The 17,512-nt window shown below is 45.0% G+C and overlaps 2 protein-coding genes and 1 long non-coding RNA gene across 15 annotated transcripts in view; 1 reads left to right on the top strand and 2 right to left on the bottom strand.

Annotated features, from left to right (window-relative positions):
• Positions 1 to 520: 520 nt before the first annotated feature.
• LOC134522744 (uncharacterized) lies at positions 521 to 3,405 on the bottom strand. The gene is made up of 3 exons (XR_010073124.1): positions 3,346 to 3,405; positions 1,288 to 1,412; positions 521 to 718 (listed from the first exon to the last, which is right to left on the bottom strand). It is a non-coding gene; the product is annotated as an uncharacterized LOC134522744 (long non-coding RNA).
• Positions 3,406 to 3,532: 127 nt separating this feature from the next.
• On the top strand, positions 3,533 to 13,457 carry RNF34 (ring finger protein 34). Of its 2 annotated transcripts, XM_063351394.1 has the most exons (6): positions 3,533 to 3,677; positions 7,367 to 7,585; positions 8,972 to 9,361; positions 9,680 to 9,736; positions 9,984 to 10,185; positions 11,653 to 13,457. In XM_063351394.1, the coding sequence occupies exons 1-6, from the start codon at positions 3,672 to 3,674 to the stop codon at positions 11,838 to 11,840; spliced, it is 1,062 nt and encodes a 353-aa protein (XP_063207464.1). In that variant the 5' UTR covers positions 3,533 to 3,671; the 3' UTR covers positions 11,841 to 13,457. The 2 variants fall into 2 exon arrangements, with proteins under 2 accessions (XP_063207464.1, XP_063207465.1); XM_063351395.1 differs by lacking the exon at positions 9,680 to 9,736.
• A 386-nt stretch (positions 13,458 to 13,843) lies between these two features.
• Positions 13,844 to 17,512, bottom strand: part of KDM2B (lysine demethylase 2B) — a 125,444-nt gene continuing 121,775 nt past the window's right edge. For 11 of the 12 annotated variants that reach the window (XM_063351383.1, XM_063351381.1, XM_063351382.1 and 8 more), the window contains 5 exons: positions 17,157 to 17,320; positions 16,524 to 16,685; positions 16,157 to 16,258; positions 15,613 to 15,831; positions 13,844 to 15,111 (listed from right to left, as the gene is read on the bottom strand). In XM_063351383.1, the coding sequence (XP_063207453.1) occupies positions 14,930 to 15,111; positions 15,613 to 15,831; positions 16,157 to 16,258; positions 16,524 to 16,685; positions 17,157 to 17,320 (829 nt within the window). In that variant the 3' untranslated portion in view covers positions 13,844 to 14,929. The remainder of the gene's footprint in view (positions 15,112 to 15,612; positions 15,832 to 16,156; positions 16,259 to 16,523; positions 16,686 to 17,156; positions 17,321 to 17,512) is intronic. The other variant, XM_063351386.1, reaches the window with a different exon arrangement.

Here is a 17,512-nt window from a genome sequence, read left to right as displayed (position 1 = left end):
CGAAACCAGCCCTGAGGAGACGTTCCGGGGAGAGAAGGTTCCGGGCGGCGCCGGGCGCAGGGCAGCGGGCGGAGGGTGGCCGGGCTGCGGGTCTCCGCCGAGCCGCCACCGCGCCGCCGCCCTTCAGCCCAGCTGTGGATTGTGGCGAGATATGGCCAGCGTCTGCGGGGTGTGGCCGCAGCCTGTTGTGACCTACAGCCCAGCGGCTGGTCACCTCTCCTCCGTCGATGCCAGCCTCTGTGCTGCTCCCGCCGCTGCCCATGGAGACGATGGGGATGGTGGCTCGGTGCCAGCACCCCAACCGTGACCCCGCCAGGTCTTGGGGACGGCCAGCATGGATGTGCCACAGCCCTCGGAGGAAGGCATGACCGCCACTGGCATTGGCACCGCGTGTCCTGGAGAGCGGAGCCACGTGGAGGAGCCGGAGGCCCCGCGGCTCATCGAGGACACGGCACTTCTCCCCAGCCGGTCACGGGTGTGCCAGGATGTATGGGGAGACAGCAAATTAATTGCAATGCAATAATGATATTTCCAGACATCAGTTTTTATTTTCTCAACAATTTGCTAAAGTATTTCATGAAGGCTTCACATTCCCAAAGAAAATGCTCCAATTATTATAATAGTTCTCATTTTTGTAAGTGAGAGCGAAACAAAACTCAATATTATTATACATCTGCGAGTTCCCGGGGATTTCAGTTGAGTTGCTCCTGATTCACGCCTGGGGGTGGTGAGAGGAGGAGGAGGCAAATCAAGCGTGGAGTAATTTTTTAGAATACATTTACATTTAAGAAACTTAGTGTTGTCATTAGCTGTTGCTGGCATAATTAATGATAGCTTCCTAGACCTCAATGAACTAAATACTCATTGAACTATATCTGAATATAAAACCCAGGAAATAACTGAAGCTATTATGTTACAAAGGTCAATTTGCTGATGTTTCCTGAAGATAAAGCATGATGGTTTAGGTGGAAACACCGAAAGGGTGGTGTGGCTTGGCGGGGAGGGAGCGGGAGAGGAGATTGCTGCAGCCGGCGGGTGCAGAACTGGGAGGAAAAAGGAAATGACAGACATCTGGTCCTGACATTTCTGTGCAAGGCTCTGAAGCCAACGTGAGAATGCTGCTGACAACCCTTGGTGTAGGGAATGTTCAGAACACGCTTTTTAAGCATATTTAAATAAACTCGCACACCTGAAAACCATCCCTACAAATAACCAGCAAGGGGTGGTTTTGGTCATATTCATTTCAAGATTAGGTAATGCAACTGAAAAAGTAATCTTTTATCATACCTAAAATAGGCTGACCCCCTGAGTGACATGCCTGAGGTTATGAAGCATGCAATGGCCACTGGCTGGGTTCAGGGATCCTTGTGTTTTCGTGCAGCGCTGAGTCTGTCGGACCAAGTCTCTGCAAGCTGAAAACATTCTCAAAGGTAATTCCAAAGCACCGCATGTCTCCATTATGAAAAGTGAATACGATAATGATTCTTCCTAGAGGTATTAATATCCAATCTGAAATTCCCAAATAAAGCCCAGAGATTAACTTCTTTCTTTTTTTTTTTTTTTGTTTTTAAAACTTTACTGTAAAATTCCGCAAATTGTTACATTTAAAACAAATTAATATTCTTGGTAAGAACCACTTCTCTACTTCGCTCTCGTGACATGTAAAGCCTTGGGGGATTACCGAGCTGCAGCGAGTCATCATCACTTGTTATTTCATGGCAGAAGTAAATGCGACATCTAGCATTAACAGATTTAAATCTTTTAATGCTTCTTTGTCACAATCCTGAAGGTTCAGCGAGGGCAAGTCTTTTATTAATAGCACCTCTGCAAATGCTACTTTTCAGCTACAGAGTAGCCGGTAGAGTTAAAGTTCCTTGTTTAAAAACAATCTACATGGTTTCAATTTACACAGGCTAATGCACTAAAAGTGATCTCAAATCACATGTTAGGAATATGATTCATCAAGTTCTGTCCAAATTAAGGTGGGAGAGGCAACTGCAGCTGCCAGCACAGTCACCAGATCTCAGCTCTGTCAGGCCCACGTTACTCCCTAAAACATCTGTGTTTGGGAGGATTTCTTGTTGGCAAGTCCTTAGCAGAGTTAAAGAAAAAAAAATTAGGTTTTGCTGGGTTTGGCTCATCTGTGGGACAGAGCTTTTACCCTGCTCACAGCAACTGCGTGAGGAGGTCTCATGTTTTAATGTAACAAAAATATGTGTATAATTTGGTACTTCAAGGGCGACTCCCTGAATTGACAAAGTTTAGGTGATATAGAAGTTTTTTAAAATCAAACACTACTGTTATTTCTTAAGGGGTCTTAAAGCAATCTGTCACGTGAGGAATATGGGAAATGTGCCATTGCTTGTTCTGACATTGTATTCACAAGACTTTTCAACTGTCTTTTCAGTCGCTTTGACTAAAATCGCAAGCTATTATTGGGGAAAGAAATGACATTTTTTATTAAATCAAGAGTTTATAGCACATCAAAAGCTTGTCAAGGAGCATAAGCATTTCCAAAAAGAGACGACCTGATTTTGAATTAAGATATTGTGTCAGTGCTAATCCAGAAGTTGGGCTGCACAGAGTATCTGCTCTTGATGCTAAAGCTGCCAAGTCTGTGCCATTCTTGTGGCAATGACATACTGATCTTTTTTGACTCAGTCCTTGCATCTGACTTGCTCCAAAAATAGATCCTTCCTGCAGAAATTAATAAAGATTGCATGCAACCTTTTGTACGGGTAAATTTGATTTGTGGTCAAAATTTATTTTCAGCCGCTTTTGTCTGTTCCTCTTTTTGGCAAAAGCCTCCTTTGTTCTTGGCCCCGTGTGTTCTTATGTAAAGCGTTCCTGAAGACTTACTTGGGTTTGTATTGTTCGGGTTTCTTTAATACGGTCTTCTGGTTAAAAGCTTTCAGTTCTTACAACCTGTGACTATTATTTTTTATAGATATCGCATTCATAGGCATAGATAAAATAATAATCGCACCTAGAAGCTAGCTGGAACTGGATTTTTAAATAATAAACCTTATTTTCTATTATTTAAAGATTATCACCTAGGGGCTTGGCGGAATAACTGGCAACTTTGGCCTTTTGCCTACAGCACCGAGGCTTTTAATTCCCTCTGTGACAAACCTCCGCCTTGTACGCAGAGGTGCCAAAACACCTGAATTTTGGTGACTGTCAGATTCACTCCCGGCCCTGCGCCAGACCCCATTGCTCCGCGCCTTCACGGGAGGCTCGCTAGGGCTTGGCGCCCCTGTACACAGGAAAAAACACCAAAACCACCCAAAAACATGAGGTAAAACTTCTCTCTTATTTCAGTGACATCACTGTTTACGCACTTACAGCTGACAGTGGCCTCTTCTTTCCGTGTTTCAGGGGTATTTTCACGCCCCCCCCCCCGCCCCGCTCCGTGGCCGCCGAACCTCCGCCCCCGCCAACACTCAGGCGCTTCCTCTCCTCCCATTGGCTCCGCCCGCTCGCTGTCGGCGGCGGGACAGCCAATGGCGTTGGGCAGGGCGGGAAGGCCCGCCCTCCGTGAGGCGGCCCGCCGCGCAGGGCGGGGGCCCGCTCCGGGGGGGGCGGTCGGTCGGCGCCGGGGGTCGCCGCGGCGGACGGCGCCCGTTTGAGGCGGACGGCGCTGGAGCGCGAGTGGCGGCGGTGAAGCGGCCATGAAGGTGAAGGCGGAGGTTCCACCGGCCGGGAGAGCGTCTTTCCCCTCGCTGTGGGGAGGGAGGGAGGGAGGGAGGGAGGGAGGGAGGAGGGGGGCGAACGGGCGCGTGACGGGGACGGGACCCCGGGGGGACGGGCCGCGCCGCCCCTCCCGCCTTGCCTTAGGCCGCCTGGCCCGGCCGCCACCGCTGTCCTTCCCTGGGCCTGCCCCGTTACCGAGGGACGGGGAACCGCCTTGCCGGGCAGCCCCGGCGTCCTCCACTGACTCAGCAGCCGGGCAGGGCCTGGCGCCGCCGCCTGAGGCGAGCCCCCGCCCCCGTCTCCACACACCGGCGGCGGTCGGTCCCCGCCGGCGGCGGCTGAAGGGCTGGCAGGGCTCCGAACCGGACGGAGTCGGGCTTGGGGCGGTGCGTGGAGGTTGGGCCTGTGAGGGGGGCGGCGGTTGGGAGCTGGCTCCCGCCGGGCCGTTGAGGGGGGGCACGGCAGGGGCTGGAGGGGAGGGCCCGCTCCGGCCGGCCGCGGGGTTCGCTCCTCAAAGGCGCTTCGTCGCGTCCGAGGTTGCCGTGGTGGCTTCGGGTCGGGGCTGAGGGCTGTGGTGGCCGGGGATCTCTGAGTTCGGAGGCTCCCGGGGGGTGCTTGATCTCTGAGAAAGCTTTGCTTGATCTCAGGCTGGGTATGAAGATGAAATTTCAGCTAAAAGAAGTAAAATCCGTTCTGCTTTCCTCTTGGTCTGCCGGCTTTGCACATCCTGCTTGCACAGATGTGTAAGGAGCAGCATAGAGCCTCCCAGCTTCTTCGGGCGGGTGTCTTTCTGAGGTGAAATTCTCATCAGGTTGCTAAACGCCGAAAACAAGCGAAGTTCAAAAGCAGTGTTTTGCCCCTATAGTATGCACATGAGGTATGGAGAGGGAAGATAGCTGATGGCAGCTTGTTAGAAGGGAATATGGAAGTAGTGACTGATGTAGTTGGAAAGGCTTTTGGTGCAGAAATTGGCAAAATTTTAACTCATTCTCTAAGGAGGGAGTTCTTGTTTTAGTGTGCCTCATTTGTGTCGGTGCTCTTCAGCAGGGTCTAGTTTCTTTTACAGAGTAATATGAAGAGTCTAGACACTGTAATTCAATTATGGGTTGATGACACTAGTGCATAGAAAGAATCCATAGGTTAAGGAGAAAATTAATGATGCCCCCGTTGCCTTACCTTTCACCTTAAAGTGACTGAATGCTTGGCAGTAAGTGTAAAGAGATTTTCTGTTTGATACTAACATTGTTCATGTATCCAAAATGGGTAACAAATATTTCCTAATTATATATTCAATTAGTGTTGACAGTGATGTCTGAGCAGTTGTTAGTGTCTCTTGAATAACGTAAGTCTAAGAAGCAGGTGTTAAGCTATCAGGGAAGGCTTGTAGTAGAAACTATGTTATGTCCTTTTAGTTGTGTATCCTGCTGCTGCTGTGATCCTCTAAAAAGACCACAGTCATATCATGAAGCAAGTTGGATTCTGACAGACCCTTCGGGTTCATTGTTTTGTTTTTCTGTTATTTGTATGCGCCTATTTTGAAATCTTTTTAGTATAAAGCTAGATCATCTGTTTTTATAAATACGTGAAGAATTAGAGTTATGTTTCTGCAACTTTCCCTTAAGACGAGAAAAAACATTTTTCAAAAGCTGCAAGTTTTAAAACTTGGGATTCTCTTGGATTAAGTCATTGTTTTTCAGAATGTATTTCTGAAAAGTTAATTACTCTTGCCTAATAAGCTAGGATAATTATGCATAACTTGTTTTGTATAGGAAAAATTGATATTGATCTGTTTCCACTCTTTATTATTGAAAAGTAGAAAACAAGTCCTAGTTTGATGATAGTTTAATGATTGTCAGGACAGTCTGATTACAGATCAGACAGCTCCAAGCGCGGGGTGTTTCTGAGCGCAGCCACGTGCTGGGGTTGCCGGTGTCTTGGCTGGAGGTCAGGCAAGGGCCACTGGAGTTCATTCCTCTCCAATTCTGTTCGCAGGAAGCTTAGGAAGATTTTTCCCGTATGTGTGGGGTGCCCACAGCATGGAAGTTTCTTGTTATGCCTGGGATGAATTTTGCTCTTGACATACCTATACAACTAGACTAGTGAATTCAATTTGTTGCATGTATATTTGATGTTATAACTCTACGCGGTGTTACGTGTTGTACAGCTTAGCAGCAAAATGACCGTGTTCGGTGTTTCGCTTTATTGCAACACTTTTAATGTCAGCTTACAACAGTAAAAGTGAAGTACCAGGTTTGTGTGGGTTGGAGAGATGGTTTCGATGTTCCATACTTAACGGCACTTACATGAAGGTGGTGTTGTAGAACATGTTTAGTCCTATGGCATTGTTTTTCACAGCTTCTCTCTAAGCCAGTGAGGGCTCTTTTCTTACCTTTTATGCTCAGTGGTTTGAAAGGAGATGTTCTGACGTATCCCCGATTATTGTGTTAAGTTCACAGACACGTAACAGGACTGTGTTTGGTGCAGGTGAAGTGTGCAATTTAATATAGGAATTAGTCTAGTTACTACAGGAATTAAAGCACCATCATTACTGAGCTGAAGTGCATGTTCTGATTGGTTTAGGTTTTACAGCAAGAACTACAAGTCTCAAAAGCAATTATTTTATGTCTTTGTGCTTTGGAAAAAAAAAAACATGCTGCCCTGGAATTAAAAGCAGAACAGCTCTAACCAGCTTAGTTAAGAAAAAAAAGTATGAAAATTATGTTTAAAGGAAGCTGTACCACTCAGCTTCCTTTTAGAAAGAACCTGATGTGATTCTGTTTGCTTTTTTCTTTTTTTAGTAAGTTTCAGTCAGCCATGTGACAGTGATTAAACATGTGATCTGAACAACTTGGAGTCCAAATTCCAACTCTAAGTAGAATATGCACTTTTGATAAAGGCTTTCAAGGATAAAAAGTAGCAATTTATTTATGCATTTAGAATTTTTGTAGTGTTTTAAGATTAAATTGTATGACTCAACTGAAATCCAGTCATTATAGAATAAGTTAATTTAGAGGGTTTTTTTTTAATTTTTGTTAGACACTTTGTAAGACAACAAAACAGCAGGTTCAGGGAGGTTTTGATAAACCATTTCTCTTCCAGAGACACTAGACCATAACTAGTTTCTAATGAAGATTGGCTTATTACTTTCGAGTTTGAAAACCCAGAAGCGGTTTTGTTTTTTTTTTTTTAGAGAGAGTTTTATTGTGAGTCATATAAGAGCTGGATTAGTTCTGGAGAAGATCCTGCTGGGGACAGGTCTGCACTAATTATGATAAATTGTTGTATTGCTGCCTGTCATCATTTCAGGTTTTGCCCCTCACCTGTGACTGGCTGTTAGTGTCTTCCTTCTTTGCTCCGCTCTTGCCTTACCTCCTCACATTCCTTACCCTTTTTGTGTGGAACTCTGCTAGAAAAGGAGTTATGAAAGCCAGCTCCTTGTGCCTGCATGAGCCTCTCGGAAGCAAATCTTACCTACTTTGGTTTGCAGCTGGGAAGTGAAGATTATTGGGCTGTTACAGATGTTAGTGTACAGGATTCCTGGTGCTCTTGGAATTCATACCACATGCTTTTGGGATGATGACAGATGGAGTGAAGTAGCTTTTCAGTAGCAAGTCACATCTGATGTAGGCTTTCAGATATTAATTCTCTTTTTTTGCTTTGTGAATGTTTTCAGGCGGGAGCTACTTCCATGTGGGCTTCCTGCTGTGGATTGCTGAATGAAGTCATGGGTACTGGGGCTGTCCGTGGCCAGCAGGCTGGCTTTGGGGGAGGTGCTGGCCCGTTCAGATTCGCACCAAATACAGACTTCTCAGCATATCCATCTCCAGCTGCAGCGGGCACTAATATAGTTTGCAAAGCCTGTGGACTTTCCTTTTCAGTTTTTAGGAAAAAAGTGAGTATATTTCCTATTTCATAATATTTTTATTCATATGAACTAATCTGTAGGCATACTGGGAGATGAATGTGTATTTTTCCTTAGATAAAGAAACCCGAGGCAGATAGCCAGAGAGGGAGTGTGTGTCTTATTCTGAGGTCACAGGAAATTAATGTCAGACAGGATTAGAAGTTAAGAGGTCTGATGTTCATTAATCAGTGACACATTGGATCTGGTCTGACCTAAAAATTAGTGGATCGTTATTTGTAAGATATGTGTTTTAGCTTCAAAATCGTGAACGTTAAAACAAATCTGGTTTTGAAGATGATACCAAAGAAAGTGGTTGGGTACAGGAATGAACAAACTGGATGATGGAAAAGCTAAAAACATGCCATATAGTATCACAGCTTCTTTCTGTGAACCACTTGTGCAATTCTGTTTCCTAACCAGGTTTAGTTCTGTTAAATGCTATTGCACTCCAGCAGCCTGTTGCTTTATTTGGAGGCGTGGGTTAATGCAGATAAATAAAATTGAGACTGTCAGTATTATTTCTGTGTATCGTGGCCGTCCAGCATCATTATTTTGTCCACTCAGTGACTTAATTCTCTGTAGCTCGTCTGGATAAACATGAAGCCTCTTTCTTCAGTTTGTGTGTTCATGTTCAGTTTCCCCTTTCCTATGTGTCCTGTTGTTCACATGGCAAAGACTTTGTTGAATTAAGCGTTGTGTAGGGACACTTTCTGAAGCTAATATTAATTTACTAAAATCCTGAAAAACTTGAAGAGTTTGGATTTGTTCACAGTGGACGAGATGACCATTTAAAATTGCTGCTGAAAGTCTTGCCTGTTCCAGCTTTTGTAAAATGTAGTGAGTCTTTTGAACAAAGCTCTCTTCAGAAATGACATCTGGGTGTTTGGGAGTATTTACCTACCACGTGATCCATCACATTTAAGGCCTACTTTGAATTCGTTGAATCAATTGAGGAAGAAGTACATTCTTTAAAGTTTGTTTAATTATACTTGTTTTTACACATGTGAAAAGAGCAGTGACACTTAGTATATTCAAAAGTATTTTAACATACCATGCAATTGCCTGGCTTTCAGTTTTGTTTATTGTCTGAACTACAACTCGAGTACTTTATTCATTTGTTTTTTTCATAATGTTTTTTCACTGAAACCTCAAATCAGCTGACAGTAGTGCTACAAAAGCGATGGACTGTCTTAGAACACCTGCAAAACAATTTGACAGTGCAGTTTTCTAGACTTAAATCCTAAAAATGATGTGTGTCAAAATTGATGATGGAAAGACTGAGTAAATTATGTAGCCTGGAGAAGGAAAGAGCAGTGTATAACCTGTTTTCTGTGACATACAGCTGAATGCTATTTATTTTCTCTTTCTCCTTAGCACGTGTGTTGTGACTGCAAGAAGGATTTTTGCTCAGTTTGTTCGGTCTTACAAGAGAATCTCAGAAGATGTTCCACTTGTCACTTGCTGCAAGAAACAGCCTTCCAGCGCCCTCAGTTAATGAGATTGAAAGTAAAGGATCTGCGTCAGTATCTGATTCTCAGAAACATACCGACAGATATGTGCAGAGAGAAAGAAGACTTGGTGGATCTTGTGCTGTGCCACCATGGATTAGGTTCGGAGGAGGATATGGACGCTAGTAGCTTGCATTCGTCACGGTCACAGACTTCAGGCTTTTTTACTCATCCATTTTCTATGTCTGTATCGGTGTCGTCTCAAGGAGAACTTGCAAACAGAAGGGGAAGCACAGGAAATGGAACACCTTTACGGGTACAATAATTAACATCTGTTTTGTGGTATAACATAGCTTTTTTTTTTTTAATAGGTATGCATCACTTTGCACCAATTGGCATTTTATTTTAGTTCAGGTTGGCACGAAAAATGCCTTTTGTATCTCTCACCTGAAAAGAGAAGATTACTAGATAAGATTACTTGTTTAGATGATAGTGGTGACTTAAATCCGTAACATTAGTAGCAATTCAAACTTCAAAATGTCATTGACATCTGTGATCAGTTTGGTACAAAGGAAAATATTTTAGAAGGGATATTATTTTTTTTTAATCCTGATTAGTTTCATTTTGTACACAGGGACAAACTGAAACATCTTCTATAAATAATGAAGAAGAAGAAAGTGCAGAAGAGCAGGTGAGAGATGAACTATCCAAAGAATGAATTTTTGGCATGTGACATCTTAAAGTGTTTAGATCTCTGTCAACATTTACTGTCACACGCTAGTTCTTTCAGAATTAGCTGTGTCTAGCAATGCATATTTGCAAGTACTGACTTTAAAAAGAATAAAACTTTAGCCAAGCTGCTGCAGCTTAATGTAGCACCAGATGTGGTGCTCTGAACCTACCGGGACAGTTAAAAACATACAGCTGATGTGTTTCAGACCCCTGGACTGTCCAGAAAGAGAGCGAGGGCGTCTTTGTCTGATATTTCAAGTCTGGAAGACATCGAAGGGTTGAGTGTTCGGCAGCTGAAGGAAATACTCGCGTGTAATTTTGTCAACTACTCGGGATGCTGTGAAAAATGGGAACTTGTGGAAAAAGTGAGCAGACTATACAGAGAGAGTGAAGAAAACCACAAGACACGTAGGTTTATATTTAATTATCACTTTCTTAAGACTACTTATTTTCTGGTTTCCAGTAGCTCGTTCTGCCAACAGAAGGACTTGGTATCTAACTCAGTCCGCTCAGTTAGGAAACCACTGGAAAGTGTGTTTTAACAACTCAAGCTGCATCTAGAATAGTTGGACATAGTTCTAATGAGTAAATTAAGCTTTCCAGGATTGTGCTGGTTTTTTGTGACTTCTTTTCCAAAGCTCGGAGAGCTCAGCTTTCACAGTGAAGGTAAAATTGCACAACTGAGAACCAGTTCCTCAGAGAACATGAAACTTGGCACCTCCACGTCTTTTATTAGGTTTCACAAGGCATTAGCGAGGGAGCTTCTCAGGAGCTGTCAACAGACCAAAGCAATTCAGGTCTTTTACTGCGGTACAGAATTAAAAGCTACAGTGGCAGACGTCCAAGTTCAAGTGGTTTGGTCTCGGTCCATGTTTTCATGATAAGGTGGTTCTGTGGCTGCGGCTCAGTGACGGGTGCTCTTCTGCCCTCTGTTACGCTCAACGATTGGAGCCTTTCACTTGCCTGACTGTAGTACATGCACAGGCCCGTTCCTGTGCACAAAGTACAGGCTGAGGAGCAACTTCTTGATGTCACTGCCAGCTTGAAAAATGCCTGCCTGGCTTGTCATTCCTGCAGCCAGCGGTCAGGCTGTACAGAACGGTGGACTGTGGTGACTGGAAAATTTAATAGCCCTGGGCCACTGCACAGCCAGCTTGTGCCAGCACATACACTGCAGGCACTGTGATAATCGGGTGTGAAATCATCAGCTAACTGGGGTGGAGAAGGCTTGTGAAGGTGGGGGACTGTTAGTGAATGTCAAAACATGGCTTAAGTGAAACCCTCGGCTTGGTCATAAACTAGAATTGAAAACCTGTCTGAAATCAGGCTTTAAACTTATGATTATTTTTTTTCACGTGGTCTGAGAGAACATCATTGGGTTACTGATAGGGGATGTTGTCTATTCGCAGTGAAACTCGACAGGTTTTGTTCAGTTCTGCCACCTTTACAGCCTACTTAGGCTTCTACTTCTTAGTCTGCTTTATTATTATTGTGTTTAATCTTCTGAGGAAAGCGTTCTGCCAAACGAAGTAAGCTCAGCGATGGAAAACCAACATGCTCTGAATTTTAATCCAGCACGTTATTTCAGTGTCATTATGTTCTGAATTGAAAATGGTTTCTGAGTTTAAAGAATGAAGCCACGTATTAGATATTCACTTGGGAATTTTCTTGTTCGTGTTTCGTTGTTTTTTGGGGGTTTTTTTTGAAGGAATATAGATTAATTCTTAGCTGTGGGTTAGAAAAGCTATTGTGGACATGGGGCAGCACTGCTTCATGCTAAATTAGCTCTCTGTGTATTTTAGTGGTTGCCTGGGTTAGAACTTCACAGGTTTCCCAGGGCCTGAATGCCTGACCTCCCTCTCTGCTCTGTTTCAGAGGGCGAGAAGATGCAGCTGAACGACAACGACGATAACCTGTGTCGCATCTGCATGGACGCTGTGATCGACTGCGTCCTGCTGGAGTGCGGCCACATGGTCACTTGCACCAAGTGTGGCAAGAGGATGAGCGAGTGCCCCATCTGCCGACAGTACGTTGTACGGGCTGTGCACGTGTTCAAATCGTAAACCAAGACCAAAAACGGATTTTACAGTCACCCTTCCAGGACTGCTGTGGGCAGCGGTGCCCAACCTTGGGGCTTTTTAGTTCCCAATAAACACAGCATTTTGAACATCTGGATCTAGAAGTTTGTGAAACACTTTTCTACAGCGTACCGAATCCCAGGGTTGGGCAGTACAACACGATGCCAGTGTGTACAGTAAGAGCACTGCCTGACTTACCTTATAAACCCACAAACTGTTTGAGTCAAACTGTTTACAGCAGTTCTTGCTCTCTTCTGAAGAATATCACCTCTAATTAGCGTATTCAGTACTCAGCAAGCGGTCAGAAAACACCACTGCTCGACCATATTAGAGTGTTACGTCGTCTAGTGCATTAGAAGCAACGAATATATCAGTTGAATATTCGGCTTTTAAATAATTATAGAATGTAACTGTTCTGACACTGTCCCTGTAACAGTGTTAACAGTATAAAATATGACTGTAGAAAGCACTGCCATTAACTGTACCTGCACAGAAGCCCTTAAGCAATCTGTTTTATGCCGATTGCTTCCTTCAGTGTGTCTGTCATTACACAGGTACTGTCTTGGCCATTCTTTGTCAATGTACAAAAAGCGCTGTCGCTTTGCAGGGCTCTGCCATGTGCTGTCCAGATACCGATTACTAAGTGGTTTTTAGTTTAGGAATAAAATATTTTTTTAAAAAGGGGTATAGAAAACCATATTCTTGTGGTCCTTAATCCACTCATGCCTATTGTAACTATTAATCTTATGTGTGATGATTGTATGCCACGTGCCGACAACCTGATGTTACTGTGAATACTAATCAGGGTCATGAAACTACTTGCTGCTAACCTGTGGAATGTATGGTGTTACTAACCTTAAATGGGGAGGGGTTTTATTAAGGGGAAGGAAACATGGTATTTGTTTAAAAACCTCATGTTCACAGCTCTTTTAACCGAGGCCGAGTCACTATTAACCACGCTTCCTGGAGCTGCGAGTGACTTATGTTGCTGTCAGCCCTTGGCCCAGGTTCCAGCAGCAGGGTACGGGTCCTCTTGGAGCAAGGACTTCAACAGTCCTTGCAGGACGTCTGGGGGAAGAGGGCAGCAAGAACAGCTCTTGTTCTGGGGACAGGCTGCCTGGGGCCAGGCGTGGCCTTCCCTGATGAAGGTCTAAAATAAGGGCGGTGAGGAAGGGCAGGCCTGACCTTTCAGCAGGGTTCAGCAATGGAGCTGCGCTTTCTTCTTTTAATTTCCCACATGAGCCTGATACATTCCCACATGTATCAGGGCCACACTTTGCCTCAGCTGCAGCACTTGAGAACTCGTTCCCTCTGCTACACTGTCACGCCTGCTCTGGGCTTTTATGTAAAAAATTAAGCTGGCTTGAAAAAGAGAAAGTAGCTCCTCCTCAAAATAAAATACACAGCTTAGAGCCAGCGCGGGTTATTTTTCAGAAGGGAGCAAACCTCTCAATGGCTTTATTTTTTAGAAGTAACTTTTTAATGGTACTTAATTCCTGGAGTCTCTGTTCCGTGGGTAAGCTAATGAAGAAAAACATACCCTATATGTTATTTCCATGCTGATCATTAGCCACACAAGCTTAATAAAGATTTGTGATGGGCTTTCTCAGCCTCCGTCTCTTTTCTTAACCAGCTGTGGGAGTGCTGTTGGTTACTCAGCTCAAGCTTCAACGCTCGAGATGTCCGTGTTGCTCGAGACTGATCTGGGCAGATTCCAGGTTGAGGGAGGCATAGATGTGTATTTTATTCCTGCCTCACTAAAAGTCTGTCGGAATTTGCCAACTTAAAGGCACAGGCCAAGGAACAGCTCAAGCGCTGTGAAAGCACTCCTTGCAGGATGACAGGAAGAGGGGCTTCTGCTGTTGATCCACCTTGTACCCAGGCTACAACCAGCACCCGCTCCGCACACGGAACCCAGACGTGACCTCCACACACAGCTTCCCCCAAACCCAGCCCCCCGCGGAACAGAAACCCGCAGAGCCAGCGCCTGTTTTTGTACAATTGTTTATACAAATTCAACAAAGGTAAAACTGCATCAGGAAGGGTCTACGAAAACAACACCGTACAACAATGGCACTTATGAATGCAGAATTTTACAATCAGGAAATAACCATGTTATAAACCTTAAATGAGAACTCAACTCACACTTCAAAGAAAGAGAGACTACGTTTGACCATTTATTCTACGGCTGGACTCACTGTATAAATTAATTTTATATTGAGTACAAGAGCTCATGCTACAGAGTGAAACCCTCCTATGTGCAAAAGCTGAAATTGGAATTTTTTAAAATTTTGAGAAAAAGGTGATTTCTATACAGATAAAACTTGGCAAAGTGTTTTACTTCAACTATAATTTACACCTTATTTCCACAACATGCTTATGTCACTTCTGAAGTATACAAAGCAGGATATAAACTTCCATTAAAACATGCTTTAAGTTGAAAGTATTAACCTACTTTTCCTGACCTGGGCACGTTTGTAGATAGATACTGTCTACGAAGTATAGGTTAAGTTCTCGCCTACCATAAGTAAAGATAAAAATTGGCAATCAAAACCAAAACACTGGTAATGCATTCAAACATTGCATAAATAATTTTTAAACAATTTTTGTACAAAAATAGTTCTGCATAATGTAAGATGTAACAAAACAAAACGTGTTAAGAAGGCAGAAATGCAGTGCGTGGTCCACTTTAATGACACCAACTTTTTTTTTTGTTGTTCTAAGAAACGAAAAGCAGAAATCAAATTTACACTACCAAGCACATGCTGTGGTACTTTAAATAACAGTATTTCTTGGAGATCAGTCGTCTTCCGGGTGTGAACAATTATCATCAATAACAGTCGCCTTATGAATTTGCATAAGAGCCAGTGCAGGACATCCCAGGTAGACTGAATTAGTGGCACAAGTTGAAATTCTTAACATGGGTAGTTTCATGTTGTTCTCTCCTCGACAAGAGTTGTAAAATCCAATCGCGGTATTTTCCAATATTCCAAGTTCCCAATTGAAAATAAAATCCCTACGTGTTCTTAGTCCCTTCCCCCCCCCCCGCCCCAGTATTTACACGTGTCCTTTAACTAACTCAGTTTTTGCAGAAGTTTTTCTTCCACTTGCCCAAATTGAACACTTACGGACATCTCCGCTATGAACTGCTCGCAGCCTTCTTTTGTCACTTGCTTGCAGTACCTCAGGTCGATCTGGCAGATGTTTCCACACCGTTTGAAGTAAGACAGGCACTGATCAGTAACCTTATTGCAGTCTGCCAGGGAAAAAAAAAAAATACGGGGAGAAAGTTAACAGCGCGTCTCGGTTTGTTCCGCAGCACAAGGACGGTTTATCCCGGCTGCGGTAGGTCCTTCTTGCTGCTCTCGTGCTGTGCCGAGGGGGAAATGGCCCGGCCAGCCCCACGGCCACGCTCGGATCCCCGTGACTCTGTTGTGTAACTGATGAGATAAAGCAAAGGACACCAGATGCGCCGAGCGGCGGCCCTGGAAAATCCCCTGTGGAGGATGAGCGAGGTACAACACATGGCTGCCAAGCGGGAGGCGGCTGGTGGAGGCCCGGGGGAAGGCTGGCAGCTGCGGGGCCTTTCACACCGGCAGCACGTCCAGCAGCTTAAACAGAGCCCTGGGGGGGCTGCGACACCGGGGCCAGGGGAAGAGCTGGGTAAAACCACTTCCACTGGTGAGTGTTTCTCACAAGTCTAATGCCGATGGGCAATTTGAATCCCCCCCTGCTCCTCTGCGCTTGTGTTGCTTACCTGATAAATTAATTTCTGTTAGTGAATCCCGCGTGGTGGTTCCAACCGCGGTCAGCAGGTTAATAGACTGATCTGTCACGTGATTACAGTAACTAAGATTGAGTTTGGAGAGCAGAGGCATGTGCCTTATGATCAGCCGTAAAGACGCATCTGTAATATCCAGGCCGGCCAAACGCAGCTCAACGATGTTCCGTAGTTTACTCCGGTTGTCGATCTGACCTGGAAAGCGGATGCAGCGGGTCACTCCCAAAAGTCTCATCCCGAATCGCAAACATCTGCAGATCTATATGAAATGCACTGTGACACACAACACTGCCGCCCTATGTCAACTTCAGACGCTTTTGCCTGTCTGGAGCTTTGGAGGGGACATCAGCAGGAACACTTGTCTATTTTTGGAACAGGCACGTGGACAGAGCCACCTCCCGATTTCAAAACAAAAGGGATGAAAGTAACTGCAGGGGCCCAGCGGAATTACAAGTCGGGAATAAGCAGTAGGCTGTGCAGTGCATGCCAGAAAGCAGATCTGATTTGCTCAAAATTTCACCTGAGCTGATATCCGGGCGAATGTGGCATGACCCACAGAACTGCTCCTTCCCTGAACTGGAAGAAAGTGTTTCCATACTCTCTAAAGTACACCCGTTGCAGCCTGAAGAGAAGAAAGTCAGACAGAAAACCAGCACAGTGGCTCAGACGACTGTTCAGCAGCCAGAGAACATCACTCGTTACCCAGGGGCTTCCAGCGAGGAGGTGTTGCAAGTCATTACTTTGAACACCTCGCGCGTCAGCAAAGCCCACACGCCGCCGGCGCTAGCCGCGGGGGTCTCTGCCCATTTCCTCCAAGGGGGACTAGCAGCAGAACATGCCACAGAGCGGCTGGGACAGGTCTCCCGCGTGCTCCTCCCGCCTGTTACCTGGCCGGTTATCTGTGGGTGGCGACAAGAGGTCTCTCATTTGTGCGTCTTTCAGGCCTTCCGCCCACTGCACGTCCAGAGTTCGGAGTAAAGGACAACTGGAACTACAAAGTGCCGACACTGCTATCCATGAGCACCCTGACAACAGCAGGTCTCGAAGACCTGCAGATACAGAAGAAGTTGGAGCATGTGGCCCACCCAGAGAGACATACGCGGTGATCTCTGCTACCAGGCGCGGGTTGGGTGAAACCCAGTGCTGCCCTGACGAACCACCCCAGCGCTGCCAGACCCCGGCAGCCCCCTCCTGCCCAGCTCTCCATCTCTCCCACCACCTGGAACTTCATTACTGCGGGTGAGAGCAGACCCCCGCCACCCCCGCTGCTAATGACGTCAGCACAGGCACTTTCCACAGAAACGTTACCTGTTGACTAAAACCTGCCTAAAATTACCCAGTGTGTCAAGCAGTCACAAGGTAACTAATTTTGGGCCCATTTTAACTCACTGACGCTTCATTCCTACGTATCTACTCCTCTCCTAGGACACCCAGATCCCCACAGACATTCCTCGGAGATGGCAGTTTAGATACGAACTGCTTTGGTAAAGTCAGTGAAGTGCTCAAAAAACATCACTTACCTGGCAGTCTGTTGATAAGCCAACTCAGCTGCTTTTTAGATATGTTTGTCCAGCTAAGATCAAGGGTTACAGGCTGTCTCCTAATAATGCCACTAAGCATAAGTGGAGTGATGGATTTACAATGGTTTAAATCTATTTTGGTCCATAATCTTTTGTCACAGCACCTACCCAAAAAGAAAAAAAGCCAACGGCACTTAATTTGGCGCTCGTTTGGATTTCTACAAGACTTTAAAAGGTGTCATTAACCAGTAGGGAGAACTACAGCATTTAACTGAAAATAGCAAAAATAAGGCTGAGTGATGCTAAGATAAGCACAACACCACACAATGTTACGTAAGTTTGAAGTTTCTCCATCA

The sequence above is a fragment of the Chroicocephalus ridibundus genome, chromosome 13 (genome assembly GCF_963924245.1).
Source record: "Chroicocephalus ridibundus chromosome 13, bChrRid1.1, whole genome shotgun sequence".
Lineage (NCBI taxonomy): Eukaryota > Metazoa > Chordata > Aves > Charadriiformes > Laridae > Chroicocephalus > Chroicocephalus ridibundus.
The sequence above is the reverse complement of the archived record's forward strand: the minus strand, read 5'-3'. Positions and strand labels throughout refer to the sequence as shown.